Here is a 21199-nt window from a genome sequence, read left to right as displayed (position 1 = left end):
AAAGTTTGTGGGAGGGAAACGTGGATTGGATATGAAAGATAGGGGTTATGAAGTCATATGCACCATGACTCAAAGTCTTTCATTTACCCCCTTTCACCCTGGGATCACCCGACAGGAATGGACGGAAACGGAGACGAGGACGATAACTGAAAGGATGGAGGCAAAGGAATAGAAATACGCCTCTCAAAGGAAGCTAGAAGCACTCACACTTCGGCAAACCCGTTTTCCCCGTTGACCGACTTGACTTGCTCAGATTGTGCCAAACTAACGGATGACGACTTGTGCTTAAGTTCTTCTGGTGTTCCCGCGAAATGGACTTTTCTGATCCATCAGAGAAAAAAAAAACATCACTAGAGCTACGCTTACGTTTGCTTATTCTGGCTTTGTTGATCTGCTTCCTCCTGCTCGTACATGGCTTGACCATTTTGCATCGCCCACCAATAATAACTTGGATCCCACATCGAATACATTTGAGCTTCCGTCATGTTCGGCATTCCAGCCCAAGGATACGCGTACGACCCCGGGTAGCCATAAGGCCATTGTTGTGTCGCATCGCCTCCGAGCATGGAGGTTTGACCATCGTCATTCGGGGTGACGGGAAGGGACGAAGGTTGTGGAACTTGAGGCATTTGAGGTATCCTTGGACGAGCTTGTTCACGGTTTTTGGGAACCCACTCGCGACTACCTATCCCATCGTTGTCATCACCCACACCACCTTCTCTTTCTTGTTTCCGACTTAACCAAGCTTCATACTCCGCTTGAGCCTTTTCCAACTGGGCCGCTTCGTGTAAGACCGTCTTGAGCTTCGGAGGACCTTGTGATTCTGTACCGGGAAGTTCAACCTCTTGGTAAGTTCCTAAAGGGGAGAACAAAGGAATAGGGAGAGTCTCATCGGGCTGATTACGCTCCATCGATGCACCAGCTCTAGATGGGTGCAAACGGGGTCGAACTCCTACGTGAATGGAGGTGACACCGCTGGGTGCAGCTCGGATAGGAGCCCGAGGCATGTTAGGTGGATAGGCTACATATGTCAGCTGTAGACTTTTCAAGATGATCATCAACTCACCTATAGCCCTGTCAGCCTCCCGACGTGTTTTTTCTTCAGCCTCTCTAGCAGCGTCTACCTGAGACGCCCAAATCCCTGATCGTTCCCATTCTTGATCCTTTCTCCGCTGCTCTACTCTCTCCTTGGTGTATCCCGTGACTTGTTTGCCAACACCATATTCACCCAATCTCGTTGCTGTACCTCTCAGCTCTGCTTCCCACTCATCTGCCATACCGTCTTCAGCGGGAGCAGGAGTGGAGGTTTGGACCTTTGCAGGACGTGCCCGACTCAACACTTGTTCCGAGGGAGGTAGCGAATGCGCTTCTCTCCGTTGAGGGATAGCTACGGATCTGGTATCGCGTTCAGCCGGTCGGCGCTCTGCTCTAGAAGGCGCAACGGCTTGCTCAGCTTGAGGTGCGGTTTTTGCTCTACTTTCATGGCTGGGAGTAGGCGTTGCGGCCGCTCGAAGTTTCGTGGGTTGAGTGCGGGGTCCAGTCAAGGAAGCCTGTTCCGTCGTTTGACTCGTTCTCACTGGAGTCGATTGTAATCTGGGTGACGGCGATTGTTGTTCAGCGGTAGAAACCACGGACAATCTGGAAGGACGTTTGGTGACTGTCGGTTGGCTAATCCTTAACTGGCTCGTCTCCTGCGTGATCGACTCTATGGATTGAGACGGTCGAAGATTGCTTCTTCGCAATTGGTTCTTTTCATCGAGTCGGGGACCATGGGGAGATTCCACTCGTCTAGTAGGAGAAGGAGTGCTGGCGTGTTTTTGGGCGTCGGGAAGTCTACGTAGTTGAGAGGGTGAATCTGTGAGACCGAGGGAAGACGGCGTGAGACTGGATAAGGTGGAAGGGTAAGTTGTGGACGTGGATGTGGAGAAGAAGCTATCTCGGTTGAGGATTGTCATGTCTATCAGGGATTTGGTAGAGAGAAAGAAGAAGTTAATAGAGACAAGAAGTAGTCACTCGAGTACATACACACAGGTAGACGATTGTAAGGGTAGAAGGTCAGTCAACAGGACATGGCCCAACCGGGCGGCCTGGGAGAACCAAAGGACCATGGTTTTGTGAGCATCATCGAGCCGTAAGTAACTTATGGGAAAAGTTAAAAGGAGGAGTATCAGGCTGTACGACGTACGCTACACTCAATGAGATCACGATGTGAGATGCGCCTGAAGTCGTATGGCCAATCTATGAGCATGGGTAAAAGAGAGATAGAGGGAGAGTTGAGTTAAGAGATTGCTTGATTATTGCCCGATTGGGGAATGTGAGTACGAAAGAGCAGTCAGCTGTCCCGTATTGCCGACGACGCAACCTCACTCACTATCAACTTACTCTCTCACACTACCACCCTCCTCTCACCATTTGTGACCACCGACGACACTCCGTCTCCTCCCCACTCCAGCTTCGCTTCCCTAATCCCTGTATCCTCATACTCGAACGATCTCCGTAGCTTCTGCCGGCACATCAATCCTCCCCTCCCCTCCCCGTCGCCATGTCCGGCCCTTCCACCCCAACCCCAGCAGCCGAGTTCACATCCAGCAGCAACCCCTTGAGAAAGTTCAAACTTGTCTTTCTCGGAGAGCAGAGTGTAGGTAAGACTAGTCTGATCACAAGATTTGTAAGTCTCTCTTCAGACATTCCTCGGTGGCTGTAGCTTGTTGTTCAGCGCTTACGCCCGGACAGATGTACGATACTTTTGACAACACATACCAAGCCACTATAGGTTAGTAGATATCCCCATATCCACTATTCACTCTTATCAGATACCGGATGAATGTCTGACACTCATAGGAATCGACTTTCTTTCAAAGACAATGTACCTCGAAGACCGGACGGTACGATTACAATTGTGGGATACTGGTAAGTTCTTATCGTCATGTCTCACACAAGCTGATCATCGTAGCTGGGTGAGTTGATCTTTAGCCTACGTCTCGGAGTGTACTGACGCTACTTTTTCTACCATGTGTGGACAGTCAAGTAAGCTGGATTTTAGTCATGGAAAGGTGAAGCTGATCTTTAGGAACGTTTCCGCTCTCTCATCCCTTCTTACATCCGAGATTCCTCTGTAGCCGTAATCGTGTATGATATCACCAGTAAGTTTGTCTCCCCTCATCATCTTCTTTTCATAATACCATATATATTCTAAGCTGAACTCATCCAGATCGAACTTCTTTCCTCAACACATCAAAATGGGTCGACGACGTGCGGAATGAAAGAGGTCAAGATGTCATCATCGTTTTGGTAGGCAACAAGACGGATTTGAATGACAAACGGTAGATCTCACCATCACCTACTGACACTGTAAGCTGACAGTATATAAGACAAGTCACTCCTGAGGAATTGGACAAGAGGGCGAAGGAATTAGGTGTCATGTCTATCGAAACGTCGGCTAAAGCGGGTCATAATGTCAAGACGTTGTTCAAGAAGATTGCTATGGCTTTACCTGGTGGTGCTGAGAACAAAGATGCTGGGGGGAATCAAAGTAGGTATTATCCTTCTCTGGTGCCCGCCTCGCTAAGGTATCATGGAATGTGCTGAGAAGACAGAAATCGACGTATCTGCCACAACGGGCGAGGAACCACCACAAGCGTCAGGATGTTCATGTTGACCTCCTCGTCTGAGATATGAAGCTGGAGTGAACAGCTACGTAGCTGATAAGCATGCAGACTGGGACAGAGTAGACGTTTTACGATTGATACATATGTATGATTTGGACCAACCACTGTGGGTATGGCCCTGTCCATGCATGCCATTCGCCTGTATGCTTGCGGTACATACTGTATATACAAGTAGGGCATAGGTATAGACGGAGTGGACGGAATGTCCGAAGCTAAAAGCGCACTCTCCTCGATCAACCCTTTCGTTGCCTTGCACTTGACCAACGCCCATAAAGTACTAAGTACTCTACCACTTGCTCTTTCTCAACCATCCGACATGACCTCTCAAGGTGGTTATGCCATCGTAGATGCTGATGAAGATGTAAGTATATCTGTTCTTCTCATGAGATTCCTCTTACTCACAACACTCGCAGGTAGGCGCAGATTCCAATGGTACCAATCTACAATTCAAGAGTTTGTTCCTTCCCCCCTCCCTCCCTCCCTTCGTTGTGATGAATCTGACAAGTAGCTTTCTTATCCACCGATCCAGCACCTGAACGTTCTACCTCGGCACATGAACCACGGGAAGCCCCGAATGTACCTTATAGTCCATTCAATATTGCTTTCTATCAAGTAAGTCTCCAATCGTTTCACCTCTCCATCCACTCTGTCGGATCAGATCCTTCTGATGACTGTCCACGGTCCACGGTCGGCGGTTGGAGGGTCAGGAGGGTAAACCACGCTTCTTGCAACAAATGAGAGAATGAGAAAAGCTAATCCTGAGGGATACTTTGATGTAGACACACAATCAGTTTTGAAACGAGTTGGAATGGCTATGATACCTAGATCTGATTTCTTATCTGAAGTATGTGATGGTAGGGTAGATTTATATGGTATGTTCTTTCTCCTACCTACTTGGTTACCTTCCGTCTTCCCATCCTTCCATCCTTCCATACTTCTATACTTCATCTCCTCTTTCTTCACTACTCCATGATCACATCATTCTCACTTTTCCCCTCTGATACTATGCCAATCATCGAGTCATTCAAACTCATGATAAGCACTAAAAACCTCATCTTCATAACACTACATCTATAGTCTTGAACCCCCTTCATCGTCTTATGAAATTTAACAATATTGACTTATAGGACCATTCTGGACACTATCAACTCTAATACTAACATGTTACACAACTTCAACCCTGACATCATCAATCACATCATATCTATCTTCACCCAATTCTGACCTTCCTTCCGACCTCCCACTTCTCTCCACATCTATATCAGTCATATATACATACGGTCTCATTCTGCCTTCTCTCTTATGGGCTACCACACGATGGTTAGGTGTAGCAGAATGGGGTGTTGTAGATTGTTTAGGATTGTATGGTTATTCAATGGGAATCTTCATTCCTATAAGTTTATTATGTTTGATACCTGTCGGTATACTTCGATGGGTCTTAGTAGGAGGTGGGGCAATGGGTTCTGGATTGTTTTTGTGAGTTCTTCGTTCTATTCGTTCTTGTCGTTTCCTCCGTTTTATTTGTTTCACTCGGTCCTGGTACTGGTGTGAAGAATGATGGCTGATGGAGTTAGAGTCAGAAATATTTATCCTATTTTAGAATCTGTGAGTCTTGGCTTTATACTAGTTTTGTCGTTTTACACCTAGGGCTTGAAATAAGGAAGTTGGGTGTTGGGTGTTGGGTGTCGGGTGCAGAGTGCAGAGGATAAGTCATTGGGAACGCTGATCCCCTCAGGCGGATAACAAAATGACAAGATTATTAATCATTGCAGTGGTCGTCCTACATGCCGCCATGGCATTAGCTATGAAAGTTCTTTTCTTTTCGTGAGTTCCACCCATCGCTCTTTCACCCACTCGTCCGATCCATTATCTCCCACCTTACTACCGTGCAATCTACCATGTCCTCTTATCATCTATCCTCCCCTTATATTGTTCTCCGTCTACCCCCACGCCGAACATCTAACTTATCCCCTGACTTCATTCTTCCACCCTGAACTCTTGTCACGTACGCACGAACTCTTGTACGAACTGCACTAATGACAGATACTCTGTTGACGGCGTAAACGTAGGACCAGACCCTATAGGTGACCCAATATGATTGATATGCATACAACAAATATATCATCTCCTTCATGATCGATGTTTCCACCCTCTTCTCTCATTTCCTTCATTTCTTCAAACCTAAAAACTATCGAAGTAGATCACTAGGCGTCACAGCAGCTCTACCTAATCCACTCCCTGACCTCACTGTGGTATCGTTACCAGGTAACATAGCCCTAGAAGATCTTCTACCTAAAGTTGCAATCTTTCCCAAAACACTCAACCTGCTAGTCGTCTCCGCCCTAGCGCTCAAAGCTGGAGAGGGTGGCGTGAGATCAGGAATTGGAACGTCTTCTATCAAAGGTCTCCAAAAGATAAAGTCGGTATAATCAGGAATAAACTTTTTGTTGACGGGTGGGAAAGTTTCATTCACTAGATCGTTCTTCTCGTCAGATGATATCCTCACATGTCATCCATCCATCTCTCTAACTTTGAACAACGCAATCTCGAAAGAAGAGATATCAACTTCTTGTAAATCGAGTCGAGTTGACACGTTCAGATAGTATAGTTCAGAGTCTTGATAGAGGAGACGAAAAATTGTGTGAATGAGAAGTGAGATGTCACAAGGGAGAAGTAGAAGAAAAGGAAGAGAAATGACAACTCACCAATTGTATATAACTACCTTTATGTCCAGCAGCTTGAAGTAATTCAGTTTTCACAACACCTGTTGAATCTATTGTATAAATCTTGCTTGCTGGTATACCGACGGATCTATAACTCATAGCATCCGTTATCCTATTTCCAAACCCAGCGAAGAATGCGTCTTTCGCATTACGTCCGAATAACCTTTGGATATCTCTCAAACAAGCCATTTTGAACAATTCAGGTTTTCTCAAGATCACCTCTCTGATCATTAGTTGTCATTCCTTGTCTTTAACATTCGACCTTATCACCTGTCTAACAGCGATGAATGTCTCGTTGAGGCAGACCTCTTACTCATCAAGGTTGACAAAATTTATATTCTGTGAACCAACGTTCCTGGAAGAGTTGAGAATCATAAGTCGGGGAGGAATTGATATGCTAGAGAACTCACCGATGAAGACTAGCAATCAATCGATCAGGACTCATGATCACAGGACCATCCGGTAACCTATATTCACCCTGTACTATCCCCTTTAAATACTCTCTTGTGGAATCCGCTTGACCTATAGCACGTGAAGTCAGATACATAATCTTGTAGCCATTATTACTTATATCCGTATATAATTTAGCTATTCCTAAATGTGTCCAATCTTTTCCAATAGCAGCAAAGACATGTCCTAAAGCGTCGGATTTAGTGATGGTACCGTCGATATCGGAGATGACTATTTGGTCCGTTTCTTCCCATAGGAAAATACGAGCTGAACATATTGCTTGACCGGAGTAGGAGGAGGTGGCGGAGAAGCAAATGGTGTTGGGTCCAGGTTTGAGATTGAGAGATTTCTGAAATGAGCAATGGTCAAATGATCTGCGAGTATTTTGGCTATATGAGATGAGAGGAGATGGTCTGATAAGTAAGAGGGGAATAGACGCATATATACTTAGGCGGTGGATGTCATGTACAGGTCGATCGGCATGAAAGACATAGATGAAGACATACCAATTGATCAGATGATAAACGTAATGTCTTCGCGTAGTTCTTACGATGTGTAGGTTGGGTAGATTCAGTTGATAGTGGGGGAAGCTCTTGTGGGGCTTCATTACCGGATGTGATAGGAGTGAGCGTAACGTCAGAGGTCGAAGCTGCATGTTGAGGTTGAGGTTGAGGTTGAGGTTGAGGACCAGAATGAGGATCACCCCTCCACCATCTTGACCAACCATAGCCTGATACTGGACGGACAGGAGGGGTCGAGGGAGTGTTTATATGAGGAGGGGCGAGTGTTTGTCGATATAATGATAATGCTCGAAGGAGAGGATATTCGTTAGTCCATGTCAAATACCTATCGTCATCAACTATGACTTGTGATGCACAAACGGGCCCGACTCACATTAGACTGTATCTCAAAACAAGTCGTGGATCATCAACCAATTGAGGATCTTCGATAAACTCTTGGAATGATACTCTAGTTCGCAAGAACGCCGCTTCATCTTCCTCCTATCTGTCAATCGCAATCACAGTATAATGAACTTGAACTCACCGAAGCTTTTCCACCAGGAGCAAATCCTTCATGTCCACATAATGCTAATTCGAACGTATACGTACGAGAATCTTCCAATTCAAGAACAAACACATAAGGACTATCCTCGACATTCTTCAATCGCACAGACGGAGCCCATGGTGGTTGGACCGGTGAATCCATATTCTCTGGTGGAAGACTTTGCGCTCTTTCCAAGGCGGGCGGTTCCAGATTATCAACTTCCTCAACATCATCTGGTGGTTTATGACCTGCTGGCAGACGTCCAGCAGGCAGCCTACCCCAATCCCAAGCGAGATCCATGGTAGCGTGTGGGATAGGTAAAGACGGAGGAAAGATAGTCCCACTGGGTGAACGAGACAATGGGAGTGATGAAGGTGAAGTAGGTTCTATATCTGGTGGTGGTTCGGAAGTGTGACGTTCACGACGAGATCGATCCTCAAGTGACATATGCGTCATATTTGACAACAAAGCCTGGGTTTCATTCAAATCGGGGTCGGTGGATCTTGGAAGCATGTGAGGTCTAGGAAGAACGGCACCGAGAAGATTACGAGTGAGCGAATCGACGAGAGAATTTCGTAATGATGGAGCCATAGAATGTTTTGGATTCTCACTCATATTCTGTCCTTGATGTAACAGTGCGGATTTGGAGGTTCGTTCGGTGGGAGTAGTGACGTCTTCATTAGCACGAGAGCTATGATATCCCGCCATATCAAGAATGACATCTTTCCCATATACCACGGTAGGACCTTCTCCTTCTCCAGGTTTGACTTTTGGAAGTCCATCTTCATTTGGATTTGGTGATAAATACATGTCGGAAAGTTTATGATCTCGAAATGGCATATGAGTTTTCTCCCCCGGCTGGGCTGCCATTGGATTTGGGGGAACTTGCTGATCGTCGGTCCCAGACAGAGCATGGCCATTCTCATCGACTTCATTCTCTCGCTCCAATTTTCTCTTGTCTTCATCGTATAGCTGACCCTCGGAAGATATATCATTGGTGATGTGAGGTTTATGACGTAATTCAACATCCATAGGAGATGTATCACTTGAAACTGAGGTGGAATGGGATTTGAGTCGAGGTTCGAAGCCGAAACTACTGGCAGAATCCGTTATGGACACAGATGACAATGGTCGACCTGTCGATGGGGTATTTGGATGATGATTAGGAGAGTGATTTGGTGGATGGAAATCATGATGTGTCGTAGCGTTCAAATCGAGGAATTCCACTTCTGACAAAGGTCTTTTTTGTATTTTCTGTCCTGCTTTGTCCGATTCTCCAAAAGGATGATGAGTAGGAGATTGTTCTTCACCTGCTCCTACTCCCTCCAATGACATCGGAGGTGACGGTAGTAAATTAGGAGACGTTTCGTCATCAGCCATGACCACAGGACTGGTGATGAGTTCCGGGGGGACTTCTTCCTCTGTTTCAAGAACAAAGAAAGCTTCACCTGTGTCACCTACTTTCATACTGAAAGGTGCGACATGAGGTGCTGGTAGATTATCAGGTAGTGTGATGGTCACTCTTTTCTCTCCAGCTCGTAAGACTTGAAGCTTGCCGAAACGAACATGAAAAGGGGAAGATGACATGGTGACCTCGCCATCGTCACCTACATGTCGAATGATGATGACGTCTATAGCACCGCTCAAGGTGGCGGGGTTGATCCCGGAGTCTGAATTATGAGCGATGGTATAAGAGCAGGAATGAGGAAGAGGTAGCTTACAATAGTTGTACGCCTTGGATAGGTATTGCATATTGAGCAAGTTTTCGATGAGGGGAATAAGGAGGAGGATTAGAGACAGTCGCTTCGAGGAGTGATATATGGTAGAGGTGCTGATACCATCACGTCTAGCTGCGACTGCGAGCCGGGGGGAGAGTAGAGTCAAAGGCGAGGCAGGCCGGGGGAAGCAAAGTGATGCCGGACTAGGAAACAAGAGGGGACTCGGGGATCCTTTGGGTATGAAATGTACACTCTCTGAACCTATCCCTCGAGTACAACGTACACCGTATAGTGTGTGGACGGTGTTACAGGTGGGGACAGTACTTAGAGGGTAGAGGTGATGGTGATACAAAGCATCTTGGTGGTCTTAGCCGCAGCACTGTGTGGAACGACGACGCAATCCCAAGTCGACTTTGGGGGAATGATCTCATTGGGGGCAAGATGGCATCACGTGATCACTTCTCTAATACTTGAATACTTCTTCAGATGTATATCCAAGTTCCTTCAATGCTCCAGTCACCTCTCCTTGCTTCATCCCATCTTTCGGTCCCGCAACAGCTTTGACCTGACCAGGTGGTCCACATACATACACCTTGACCTTGTCATCGCCTTTCGGGAACAGCTTTGAAATCATCGATGGGGTCACGAAGCCGGTCTCTCCTGGGTGTATGTTAGCCTCGGAACTTTCTTCCTCAACGGATAGTCTTCCAGAGCGACTCACCTTTCCAACCCCATGGACTCTTATCTAGTACATATTTGACCTCGAGACGATCAGGATGTGACTTTGCCAGTTGATCCCATTCCTTGCGCAGTACTGACATTAGTATGAGACATGACATTGGCAGATAGGAATACTCACAGATATCCTTCTCCTCTACGTTGCAGAATACCAAGGTCCATTTAGTCTTGTCCTCTGGTAATTTGAGAGAATGTGTGATCAACTGCCACATGGGAGTGATACCGCTACCTCCTGCGATGCATAATCCTCGATCAATCGAATTAGGCTCATATTTGAATTTCTGGATCGGGCCTTTGAATTGCAAGTTTTGACCAGGAGTGAGAGAAGCGATGTAAGGGGTGAGTTTCCCAGTCTAAACATCAATGACTTCATCGACACTATATATATCAGACACACCTTATATTCTTTGATCAGTAGTTTGATAGTTCCCTTGTCTTCCGAAGATGAGATCGCGGTATAAGGTCTGTTTACTTCAGCTTTATCATTATAATGGAATCACTAACTGACCTGATGACAGGATTGCCTTTGTCATCCTTGGGTTCATCTCCGTCCGGTTTGACAAGAACGACGTAGGCGACTTCTCCACCAGCAACCTTGTTCTCGCCAATGTCAAATGTGTATATTTTGGTGTTGTGATTGTACGGCTCGACTTGGGTCAATTTGAAGGGTACCCAGGAATCTCTATACAATGTCAGCTTTCAAAGAGTAAAGTGTAGAGCACTCACTTGATCAAAGCGGCAAGAGAGTTCTCCGATGAAGACGCTTTACGTTCCGCCTCTAGGCCCTCGGCTTTCGCCTTGACATCTTGTTTGAGAGCATCGATTTTGCCGAAAATCTCAGGATTGCGCTGCAGATAGACATAACCACCGAGACCGAGCTGACATTTGGTCAGATTCTACTGCCAGTTGAGAGAATAGTACTGACCAAGCCTGCTGCACCAAGGATCAAAGGAAGGTCTGGAAGGCATGAGCTCGCAAGCCATTACCGCACGAAAACTACTCACTCGACCCTCCGCCGGAAGAAGCCGATGCATAGGTGCGACCGAGTGGATTTGCGCTCTTCTCAAGCTTAGCACAAGCTTCGATACGGACTATTGGACACTCACAGACAGCGTAGAACGTAGGGGATTACGTAGACGAGTGGCTAGCATGGTAATAGCAAGGAGCAAGGAGAGGAGTGGAAAGTAGCTACGTCGGCAGCAAGAGGAGGGGGTTGGTTTGTAGGAAAGGTGGAGGGGATCTTAAAGGGGGGGGATCGATCAAAGCTTCACTCACTCACCAAGCCCGCCCATCCTTTGCCTTCTCCTCACTGTCCCTCAAGTACTTACCATTCAACACTGCTTGCTCATGCTGTTTTCATATCCATCATCAGCGTGATATTGACCACCCTGCTCCGATACTAAGTATGGCTCCTGGTGAGTTGTCTCTCATCAACCACAAACTCATCGCTCATCACTCAGTATCACCAAATTCCTCTGCCTCTATCATCTCTCCACGACTCTCCCCCAATCGGAATCTCAACCCCTTCGCACCTCTATCACCCGACCAAGGACAAGATGCGATATCCACTTCAAACGAGGATGAAGATGAAGACGAAGGTATAGTCGCATTAGGATTTCAGCGTCCCACACGGCCTTTGATCCATTACAATCGTCCGACTCTACTGCGCATCGCTCTCACTTGTCGGGCAAAGGGTTGGCAACGTCCCCTCACTCTCAAACCTCTGGAGAGCTGGTATGGGTCAGTAATTGACATTGTCAAATCTATCAGTCACTGATGGGTCAGAACTGTACCTAACACTAACACCGGTCGCTCTTCAGCTTTAGAAGATCCTGCTATAGCATCTGTGGGGTTCTCAGCAGGTCCCAGTCATCGGAAACCCGCCGGAGGGTTTGGTGAGGGGTTCGGTTTCGGTGGTGGGATAGGCGGTGCTCGACAATTTGGACGGGGTGGGAGAAATGTTGGGTAAGTTAATTATGATTGATTGATCGTTTGGAAGTGGTACTGATCAGATAGACTTCGAAGAGAAGCAGGTCTTGATACCAATGGTCTTCCTCTGCCTCCCAATAGGAAAGAAGGTTTTAGTAGTCAGACGAGTAGAAATATGTCACAACAACATAATGAAAGACTGACAAGAGGAGATGAAGTGTGTAGTCCGTTGTTGCCCCACTTTCCCAGGTTGACATATAGCACAAAATCACCAAGAGAGAAGACATTGATTGGCGTAAAGGTTGGTTTGTCTTTCGTCATTTTCATTCTCAGTCTAATCGCCCCAAAATTCGGTATCAAAATGTTGATAAGAAGGTATAACTCGATACGAACCTATACAGATACGTGATGAAGAACGAGAACCCGCATGGATGGACGATGGACCTTCTTCACCCAATGACGACTTGACTTTTGGCGGTACGAATTCAGACCAATTCTTACAATTCGTTCCTGGTGACGATCCTATCGCGGCGCATAAAAGAGCAATGAAAGCGAGATTGGGTGGAAATATAGTAGAGCAACCTTCATTCTTTAACGATACGACCCAGATCAATGCCGCTCCTTCAAAACCCAAATCATTTGTCGCTTCGAATTACCTTCGAGTGGATAAAAATACGGCAGAGGATGATGCTCAACCTTTGGAAGGTAACACTAGTCATCAAAGTCGATTTCAACGTCTTTTCGCAGCTGGTGGCAATCCTTCAAATACGGCAAATATTGTTCCTCAGATGCCTCCAAGCAATATGAATCATCCGAATTATCCTATCATGAACTCTATCAGTCCAGTCAATCCGGTCAACCCGAACATTCCTAATCATCCCAATATGAACTCCATCAGTCCAGTCAACCCAATCAACCCTCCTAACCAACCACCTCGTCATATCGAACCCCATACTCAAACACAACGTCCAGACGATCATGTTTCTCGACTCATGGGTCTTCTCAAAGTGAGCCTGATCATCCCTCATTAGATCTTCTTGACGTTCAAAAGCTGATAAGTTACAGCCCTCACAACCACCACCACCACCACCACCTCCTCCTCCTGGTCTTTCCGAATCTCCTTATCCACCCCCACATCAACCAGAATATCCTACTTACCCACAACATCAACAACAACAACAACCAAATTATCCATCAATGCCACGTCCAGAGATATCCGACCATATCCGATCTCAAGCGTTATTACATCAATTATACTCTAATCGACCTGATATACCTCCAACACCAGATCAATTACATCTTTTATCACGGTCAGGTGTTGGTCGTCCGATGGGTATGCACATGTCTATGCCTCCTATGCCTCCTCCACAAATGTATAACGCTCATGCTCTTAGAGAAGAGCAATATCCTCCTCACATGTTCCCTCCTGGTTATCCTCAAGTACCACAAGGACCACCACAACAACTTCCACCAAACATGCCAGGTCCCATGGGTCCGTTCGGTTATCCTTCACCTTCGACAATGGGACCACGTCCTCCACCTGGTTATAACCCTAATCAATCACAATTGGGAGCGGCGCAACAGGAAATGTTAGCCACTTTATTTTCAGGATTACGACCTAATTGAGAAAGACATGCATCTCGTCTGGGTTTATGCGTTCTCTCTTTTGTTCACACTCCATTCAATACTGTGTGCATCGTGCTTATGATATCGACCACCTGCGTTTCCTCACGTCCAGTTCCTCTCTGGGCGGCTCAAGACCTTATATGGAATATACCAGTAGCTACCTATGTCACTAAGGCAAATCATCCTTCAACGATATTCCCTCTTTCAAGCTTCTTCTTTCAATCGCCCAGTTCTCCTACCTCAGACTTCGTCCGACCTATCTATCCAGAAAATTGAGCTGATAGACCGAGTAAGTACCTGTTTCACATTTCATATATGATTCATACTTAACCTTGCCCTGTATATCTCTTCTTTCTCCACAAACTCCACATATCCGCCCAAACATCCTTCTCACCCTGTCCATTTTCCCCTAAACCAAAAGGTATCCCAACTCCTTGTCCTTCTTTACCTCTACCATCACCCCTACCTCCAACTACGGTCAAAGAACATAGGGCCAATATACCAGGTTCCAAAGCTTTTCTACTTTCCCCTGGAATTCCTCCTCTGGTTACTGCCCTAACGTAGGTGACCAAAATACTCGGGACATGTTTAGCGAAAGTGGTAGAAATGGAATTCGACGAGTTGGATTGGTCGGACATTTTAATGAGAAAACGACTCAGACGTCGATGGATGGATAGAGGATGTGATGGTAGGAAAGAGGATATGAGAGTTTGGAGGATGGAAAAGAAAGGGGGTATAAGGGATTTGATAGATGGATGAGACAAGAGTGAATCGAGGAGTTCTATTATGTTTTCTAGTATGTCCGAGGATATGGACGAGGAAGTAGGGACTGAAATGGAGGAAAGAGGAGAAGTAGAGATAGTGAGGGTTGAGGGTGAAGAGAAAGTAGAAAGAAGGATAATGGGGATATGACAGATCGTAGTTAAATCCGAAGTTGATAAATGGATATGCTGATATCAATTTAGAACAAATTATCCACTTGTGAAATACAGGACAAACTCACTTTAGTCTTGACTAGATCAACGAGGAATTCTAGTGTTTCGACTCCTATGTCTGAGGAGAGAGAAGAGGATAAAGTGGTCAGAAGAGAGGGTAAAATAGTCACCACCTCGTTTGGAGAATCTGTTAATCAGTATCGATCTGCCCGTTTGGAGGAAGAAGTAAGGGTGAGCACTCACGTTGCAAAGAATGTCGTAAAATGGGCAAAAGCAAAGATTTGTCATATTGAATTCGCACTGCGACGTCGTCTTTTCCAGAAAGATGGAATTGGGGCAACTCGAATAACATGGTATATGCCCGACGTCTCTCTTCTGGGCTCTGGATGTTCTTGACACGAATCAAGATTTCAGTCGTTGTGACTGGTAGAGAAGGGGGTTCTGTTGATTAGACTAAGATTGTGCAAATATGATGTTAGGCTCACCGAGGTTGAGTTGGTCGTGAAGACTGCACATGACCGTCCAGCAACGTAAGATTTCGCTGATGTCCAGCAAAGAATTTTGAAAGGCCCAAACAACCATTGAAGAAGCTTTATGGATCAAACGTGCTAACGCCGTATCGATCGAAACACTGATTATGAGCTCGGTGAAATGCGAAAAGCGAAAAAGTGGAAACGAACGAGTTTTTCTGGTTGTGAGATATGACATTGACAAAGGTGGTCACCATCACCAGATCCAATGACTTCACTTCTCTGCGCTCGTCAAAGATTTCATCCAATCGTTCGAGGTTTCCTTTGCACACGCATCTGACATCAGCAGGGAAAATCATGAGAGATTATAAACTCACTCGAAACTGACTCTCATGATTTGTCTCAAGGCCTCGTTCGGTAGGTTTGACGCCGACGTGCGGATATAGTGCAGTAGTATTATAGCTTGATCCTTTCTATCAGCTAAGACTTTGTTTCGGTTGGAGCCAATTTGTGGGTTGTCAAGCGTGTGAACTCACCTCAGATAGTCTCAACTTCTGAGCCTTTGCCAACTGAGCAAGCAATGACAAAACACATCTCTCCAACACCTCACTCATGTCTCCCACTTGCAACACAGGGACGGCCTTGGAAATAAGATCTGCGATTTCGTTCCTCGGCAAGGATCTGACTAATGCCGAGTGAGCCAAGATTATCAAACCTGTATCGAGGTGAGATTCCTCCTTTACTGCTTTGACACTGCACAGAACAAGTGCTCCTATCCGTTAGTGTCTGAGGTTATACATGGCTTTGGTACGTACTGCTGAGATTTGGGAGATCCCAAATCTCCGCTCCTTGCAGTAATCTGTTGATGAGATTTCCAGTATGGTTATTCTCCGCTTTATAGGAGCTAGAAACGGTGGTCAAAATTGTCGTGGCCCAAACATCAAGTTGTGACTTCGGACTGGTCAATCTGATGTCAGCGGGAGTGACATGCCTTGATTTGCAGCTCACTCGATAAGTCTCGCACCGCCTTTCAGCAACATTTCCCAGATTTCGCCTGTGAAGTTTGAACCCTCTGGAGTCCAGGTTGACAAGAGGCGAAGACATTGATCCAGAAATACAGTCACCAGAGGAGTTTCGCCAGCGTCTTGATCCACATTACGAAATCGAGCAACCATATATCCGAGCTATCAACGTCAGTGATACGTCCGACATGTGGAGCTACGAGATGGAACTCACGGCGGCTTTGAGAGTCTCACAGGAAGCGGAGGTGTTGATGAATCCTATGACAGTATCAACGCCCAGAGATGGTTTAACAAATGTATATAGCGTGTGTATCCGTGATATTCGGAGGTACGCAGCCATGAGGATATTATACCATTCATCTCTTGAATCATCACTCGACTGGGATTGTTTTGTGGGCTTTCTCTTCTTCTTGTTGATCTCCCGGATCTCCGTCGCGATGACCGTTACTTTATCCCACACGTCAACGATAAGAGAAGAATCCGATGACCGATCTCTCGACCGACTCAATTCAGCAGCCAAGATGAACTCTTGTAGTCGACTGATAAGAGCTATCTTCGCCGTTGGGACCGGTGTGAAGAACGATTCTTGGTGTTTGCGTTTTTTACCAGATGTCCCAGTGTCCAGGTTAGTGGATTTATCGGAGGTGGAGGATACTTCGATCCAAGCTCTGGTGAGATCGCAAGAGGACCGAACCAATCTCCTCCAGACTTCACTCCCGGTTCGTAGATGTGGTGCTTTCAGAGCTTCTTCCATGTCGCCCAAGAAGCGGGGATCTACGAAAGGACCAGAAAGTATCAAGTCATATAATCTACGCGTGTCGACGTCATTGGTTGATCCATCGAATATGTTTACTAGCGCTTGGGACATGAGGTCGACGAAGGTATCGAGGGAAGAAGTGAGACGATGATATCGTAATAAGGCTTGGAGACATGCTACGGAGGTTTGAGATTTTACCTGCCCATCAATGATGTTCATGTGACACCTGTCATGAGAATACTCACCATAAAACAACTTCCCACCGCTCCCACTCGTAGATGAGCCCCTTTATGATCCAATCGTTCCAGCCTGGATAAGACGGCAAGAACATGCTCCAAGTTCGGATTGCTGTCGCCGGTCTTCAACCTGACGCTCAACAAAGTCTCTTGGGCCTGCTGACTATCATTCTGAAGAATATCACGCCAAGACGAATTAATTTCAGAATAACAGCCTTCTTCCTCTACCACCTCCCACAATCTATCTTTATACATCCAATGATCTGCTGCGGAATGATCGGTGTTCAGGTTGTCCAGGGATGATCGGACGACCACGACAGCCGAGAGGATACTGTCGGCCGCTTTGTCAGAGACGAATCGTTCAAAAGTCACTTTGCTGGAAGATGGCTGAGTGTACAGTTCTTGTCGATCTTTCCAGGCAGTATGAATGAATATTTTAAGAAGATAAATCGAGAAATTGACGATTGCTGCCTGAGTCGAGGGGTTGGCAGCCTTCCGTAAATCCTCCAAAAGCGATTGAAGTGCGCGTTTATCGTTGAATGTCGATGGAGGGAGGAAGACGTCTTGAATGATGTCTAGTGGGAGTTGTAGAGAGCTCAATCGGTCTATAGATAAGGCATGTGAGAGTGATAAAGATACAGAGAGCTGACATCAGAACCTTTCCCCTCAGAGTTCATAGAAGAACAGGGCTTACGGGTAGCGCTCTAGGACGAGTGTGAAGAGCGGTCTTGAGTCCAGGAATAATCTTAACCCCTAACTCTCTCATTCGACTTTTGACCTCTATATCCTCCTTAGGATGACTTAAGATGAGGTGTAAGAAGCTCGACCAGATGTCTAACCAAGCGTCGAGTTGATAACGCGGTTCGTCCACGTCGGGCAAGATCAAAAGTAGCGTAGCGATGATTTCTTTCAAAGTAGTTTCGTTCTTTTCCTCTGCATCTTGGATTCGTAAAAGATGCAAAATGAGGTTGAGAGGAGGTACGATAGGTCTGGGACATGCTTTCCAAATTTGACGAAAGAGTTGATGATAATTAATATCTCTTGCGGTCCTGACTGTCAGATGGAGTGCCCACATTGGGGGTCGGTGAAGACGAGGAGAACATGTGGACTGATGGCAGGGCTCAGAGATTCCAACGTATACTCACACATCTTTAGGACGTAACCAAGTCTCTATGATCCAATCCCGGATTAACTCAGCTTTCCGAGGTACATGAAAGTTGGGATTTGACCAAGCTTCCCGAGCGAGGTCGATTTTGTAGGGAGTTTGAGGGGCTGGGGGGTCGGATGGGGCCTTGAGAGATTTGATAAGAGCTGCGCTTGTAGATATATGTGATGATTCATTAGTGCCCACCATTTCTGCCTGGGGTGTGGAGAGAGTGAAATGCTGGAGAACAGTGAGGGAGACGAAATTTGAAGTTGTGGGTGAATAGATAAAGGGGGCCCCGCACTCATGCCGGGTGGCAATTCATCACACAGACAGTGCAATGGCATGCGTAATGGTAAGGTGGTCGACATGGTGAACAGAAGCAGTCAATGTGATGTCAGAAGTCTCAACCCAAGACATCGGAGTTCAAGACTAGAAGAGGAAGTTACAGCTCTAGACATGTTCGGATGTGCGGCAAGGCATGCCGCACCGCGCACGCGCACCGTACATCCAACATCCGACGGTACTCGTCGTAGGCGAGTAAATTTAAAATCACGGATGAGCTCATCATGATACCCAAGCCCCCTGACAGCACCTCACTGAAGGTAGCCCGAACGTTATCGGCTTGACCAGATGAATACAGAAGAAGCACACTACATCCCACGAGATAACAACAAGATCTCTACCAGACTCACGCCAAAGGCCGACTTCGCCTGTTAGTCATCTGACTATCACTCGACGTGATTGAATCAGATCTTATCTATTTGATTAGTCACTAGTCCCCTTTCCAATGAGTCGACTCACAGCCCGCCTGACATTTTCCGGAGGAGGTACAAAACCCTCCTTCTGCGCTCGAAGCGTCCTCAATTCTTGTTCCACTCGGTCGACCTGCCGCTTCATCTCGATCACCCCTGCAGCAGCATTGAACACCGCTTCCAACATTTCGATATTTGTCCGAGTGGGCATGACTAGTTTCTGAGTGCTAACCCCCAGCTCTGTGAGGATTTCGGTGATGCGTATGGTAGCGTTGGCCTTGGGAACGGGTAGTTTCGTAGAGCGTAGAAAGACGGGATTATGAGTGGCATGTTTCGTCGCTGAAGGTGTTGATCCCGGGTTTGATTCCGGGTTGGACACGCGATAGATACATCGAACACCATCTTCTGGTCAGCTCGGGAAGACACGAACAATAAAGCCGAGTGTATGTACCGTGAGCCGTCGCTTTGGACTTTTTCCCATCCTGATTCACGGAATCTTCTCCGCCTTCTGCTCCTTCCGGACGTCTTTTCCGCTTCTGACGACATCAGTACGGGCAGTCACCTTATGAGAGGAACGACTGACTCTATCGAATGGAAGACCACCATCTGCAGTCTCATGGTCCACATTGACCAGACCACTCTCCACGCCGATGATGGAACGAAGCAATTGGTCCCGATCCGACCGATAACGTTTCTGAACTTGTTCCATCCGTTTCACTTCGACATAAAGCGCTTCTTCTTCCGCGATTTCTCTCGCTGTGAGGTGGAATAACTCCGAAGCATATTGTTTCCGTCTGATCTCCCGAGCTGCACAGTCAGCTATGTCAGGACTATGCTACCATGTTGGAGACGTACACTTGTCAAACGAATACGTTTCCAGTTGCTGCTGTTGGGATCTCAAATCTGTGGCAGTCCGACTTCTCACCAATCGTCTACAGATGGAGTAATACCTTTCTTTGATATCCTGTCCCGATCAACCAGTCCTGTGTCTATCGATGCACGTGGACTCACCTCAATACTACGCTTTGCAGGAGACCCATCGTCTTTCGATCCTGAATACTCATACCGGTCCGCTATCACCACGAAACGGAGATCATACGCGCGTAAAAGATCAAACAGATACGCCGTCTCGTGTGGGGTCCAAGAGGGGTCGGAAAGGAATTGATCGTACTCGTATTGACTATACTCCATGACTGATGGTCCGGAATGATTGAATTGACCAAAATAAGATACTGAGATCCGTCAGCCATTCACCCTTTTCGCGGAATGGATGACGCACCGACAGGATCATCTTGAACGTCGGCTTTAATCCAATGTTTTAACCTCAATGATGGTTCCCTTGATGCTGGAGTGAAAGTCGCCTGTTGCCTGACCGTATCAGAGTACATCTGCTAATCAAGAGAGGAGTATCGTACCATTTGCTGACCACTGTGTTGGCCTTTGGACGATTGCGGTATTTGACGGCTGCGAGTGAAGCTTGAGCTTCGGCGAGAGAGGGAGCGTTGTCCCCTATCAGCGCGTAGAGCTCACGGGATAAACCCTCAGGCTTTTTGAAAGCGTTTATAGGTTTTCTAGCGGCAACATGAGGGGCATCCCTCGATTGGGAGAGGTTGAGGATGGAGCGTACGTCTTGAGATGTCATGGTGGGTTAGGTACTTGCAGGCAAGAAGTTCAGCGAGATCAGCGATCCAGTAGATTAGAGGGAGAGAGGAAAACGACCGTGGGAAAGCGAATGGGTTATGGCAGGTGGCACTGTGGCGGAATTCCATGCAGCTCGCTGCCTATGATACTTGTTCGCAAAGGAGTCGCAACGCCCACAATGTGGCACCCGCGCACGGCATGCCACCGGTGGGGGTTGTATTTGTATCTCTCCCTGCTGATACAAGCGTAGCATCCAGCATGAGGGATGCATAGCATGCACCACATCACTCAACACTGAACTCAGAAGCGTGTCTGCAGCCCCTGTGCCGTTTGGAGGGCATTT

The 21199-nt window shown here is 46.8% G+C and overlaps 7 protein-coding genes across 7 annotated transcripts; 4 read left to right on the top strand and 3 right to left on the bottom strand.

Moving 5' to 3' along the window:
• Positions 1–203: 203 nt before the first annotated feature.
• On the bottom strand, positions 204–1955 carry TREMEDRAFT_66578 (uncharacterized protein; the record flags this gene model as incomplete). Its single annotated transcript, XM_007008610.1, has 3 exons — positions 204–321; positions 367–1021; positions 1067–1955. The coding sequence occupies 3 exons, from the start codon at positions 1953–1955 to the stop codon at positions 204–206; spliced, it is 1662 nt and encodes a 553-aa protein (XP_007008672.1).
• Positions 1956–2542: 587 nt separating this feature from the next.
• TREMEDRAFT_70574 (uncharacterized protein) lies at positions 2543–3658 on the top strand (the record flags this gene model as incomplete). The annotated part of the gene is made up of 9 exons (XM_007008609.1): positions 2543–2668; positions 2734–2773; positions 2842–2910; positions 2954–2957; positions 3024–3027; positions 3071–3143; positions 3212–3323; positions 3372–3532; positions 3597–3658. The coding sequence occupies 9 exons, from the start codon at positions 2543–2545 to the stop codon at positions 3656–3658; spliced, it is 651 nt and encodes a 216-aa protein (XP_007008671.1).
• Positions 3659–4238: 580 nt separating this feature from the next.
• TREMEDRAFT_36275 (uncharacterized protein) lies at positions 4239–5496 on the top strand (the record flags this gene model as incomplete). Its single annotated transcript, XM_007008593.1, has 5 exons — positions 4239–4280; positions 4432–4540; positions 4796–5144; positions 5243–5273; positions 5404–5496. Coding segments are annotated over 5 exons (624 nt in total), but the record flags the coding sequence as incomplete, so codon positions are not given.
• Positions 5497–5758: 262 nt separating this feature from the next.
• TREMEDRAFT_75005 (uncharacterized protein) lies at positions 5759–11492 on the bottom strand (the record flags this gene model as incomplete). Its single annotated transcript, XM_007008608.1, has 16 exons — positions 5759–6150; positions 6374–6614; positions 6802–7190; positions 7348–7687; positions 7736–7842; positions 7886–9555; positions 9607–9716; positions 10074–10263; positions 10325–10417; positions 10463–10694; positions 10739–10805; positions 10850–11023; positions 11068–11219; positions 11267–11298; positions 11346–11409; positions 11448–11492. 16 exons carry the CDS (start codon positions 11490–11492, stop codon positions 5857–5859), a joined length of 4200 nt encoding a protein of 1399 aa, XP_007008670.1. The 3' UTR covers positions 5759–5856.
• Positions 11493–11746: 254 nt separating this feature from the next.
• Positions 11747–13896, top strand: TREMEDRAFT_66575 (uncharacterized protein; the record flags this gene model as incomplete). The annotated part of the gene is made up of 7 exons (XM_007008607.1): positions 11747–11756; positions 11802–12081; positions 12127–12306; positions 12358–12487; positions 12532–12571; positions 12646–13277; positions 13336–13896. The coding sequence occupies 7 exons, from the start codon at positions 11747–11749 to the stop codon at positions 13894–13896; spliced, it is 1833 nt and encodes a 610-aa protein (XP_007008669.1).
• A 3179-nt stretch (positions 13897–17075) lies between these two features.
• TREMEDRAFT_70570 (uncharacterized protein) lies at positions 17076–17231 on the top strand (the record flags this gene model as incomplete). The annotated part of the gene is made up of 1 exon (XM_007008606.1): positions 17076–17231. The coding sequence occupies one exon, from the start codon at positions 17076–17078 to the stop codon at positions 17229–17231; it is 156 nt and encodes a 51-aa protein (XP_007008668.1).
• Positions 17232–19228: 1997 nt separating this feature from the next.
• TREMEDRAFT_36276 (uncharacterized protein) lies at positions 19229–20857 on the bottom strand (the record flags this gene model as incomplete). The annotated part of the gene is made up of 7 exons (XM_007008594.1): positions 19229–19620; positions 19667–19751; positions 19799–20022; positions 20071–20179; positions 20227–20447; positions 20495–20583; positions 20631–20857. The coding sequence occupies 7 exons, from the start codon at positions 20855–20857 to the stop codon at positions 19229–19231; spliced, it is 1347 nt and encodes a 448-aa protein (XP_007008656.1).
• Positions 20858–21199: the final 342 nt, after the last annotated feature.

Source organism: Tremella mesenterica (assembly GCF_000271645.1).
Source record: "Tremella mesenterica DSM 1558 unplaced genomic scaffold TREMEscaffold_26, whole genome shotgun sequence".
Classification (NCBI taxonomy): domain Eukaryota; kingdom Fungi; phylum Basidiomycota; class Tremellomycetes; order Tremellales; family Tremellaceae; genus Tremella; species Tremella mesenterica.
This window is presented reverse-complemented; position numbering and strand designations above follow the sequence as displayed.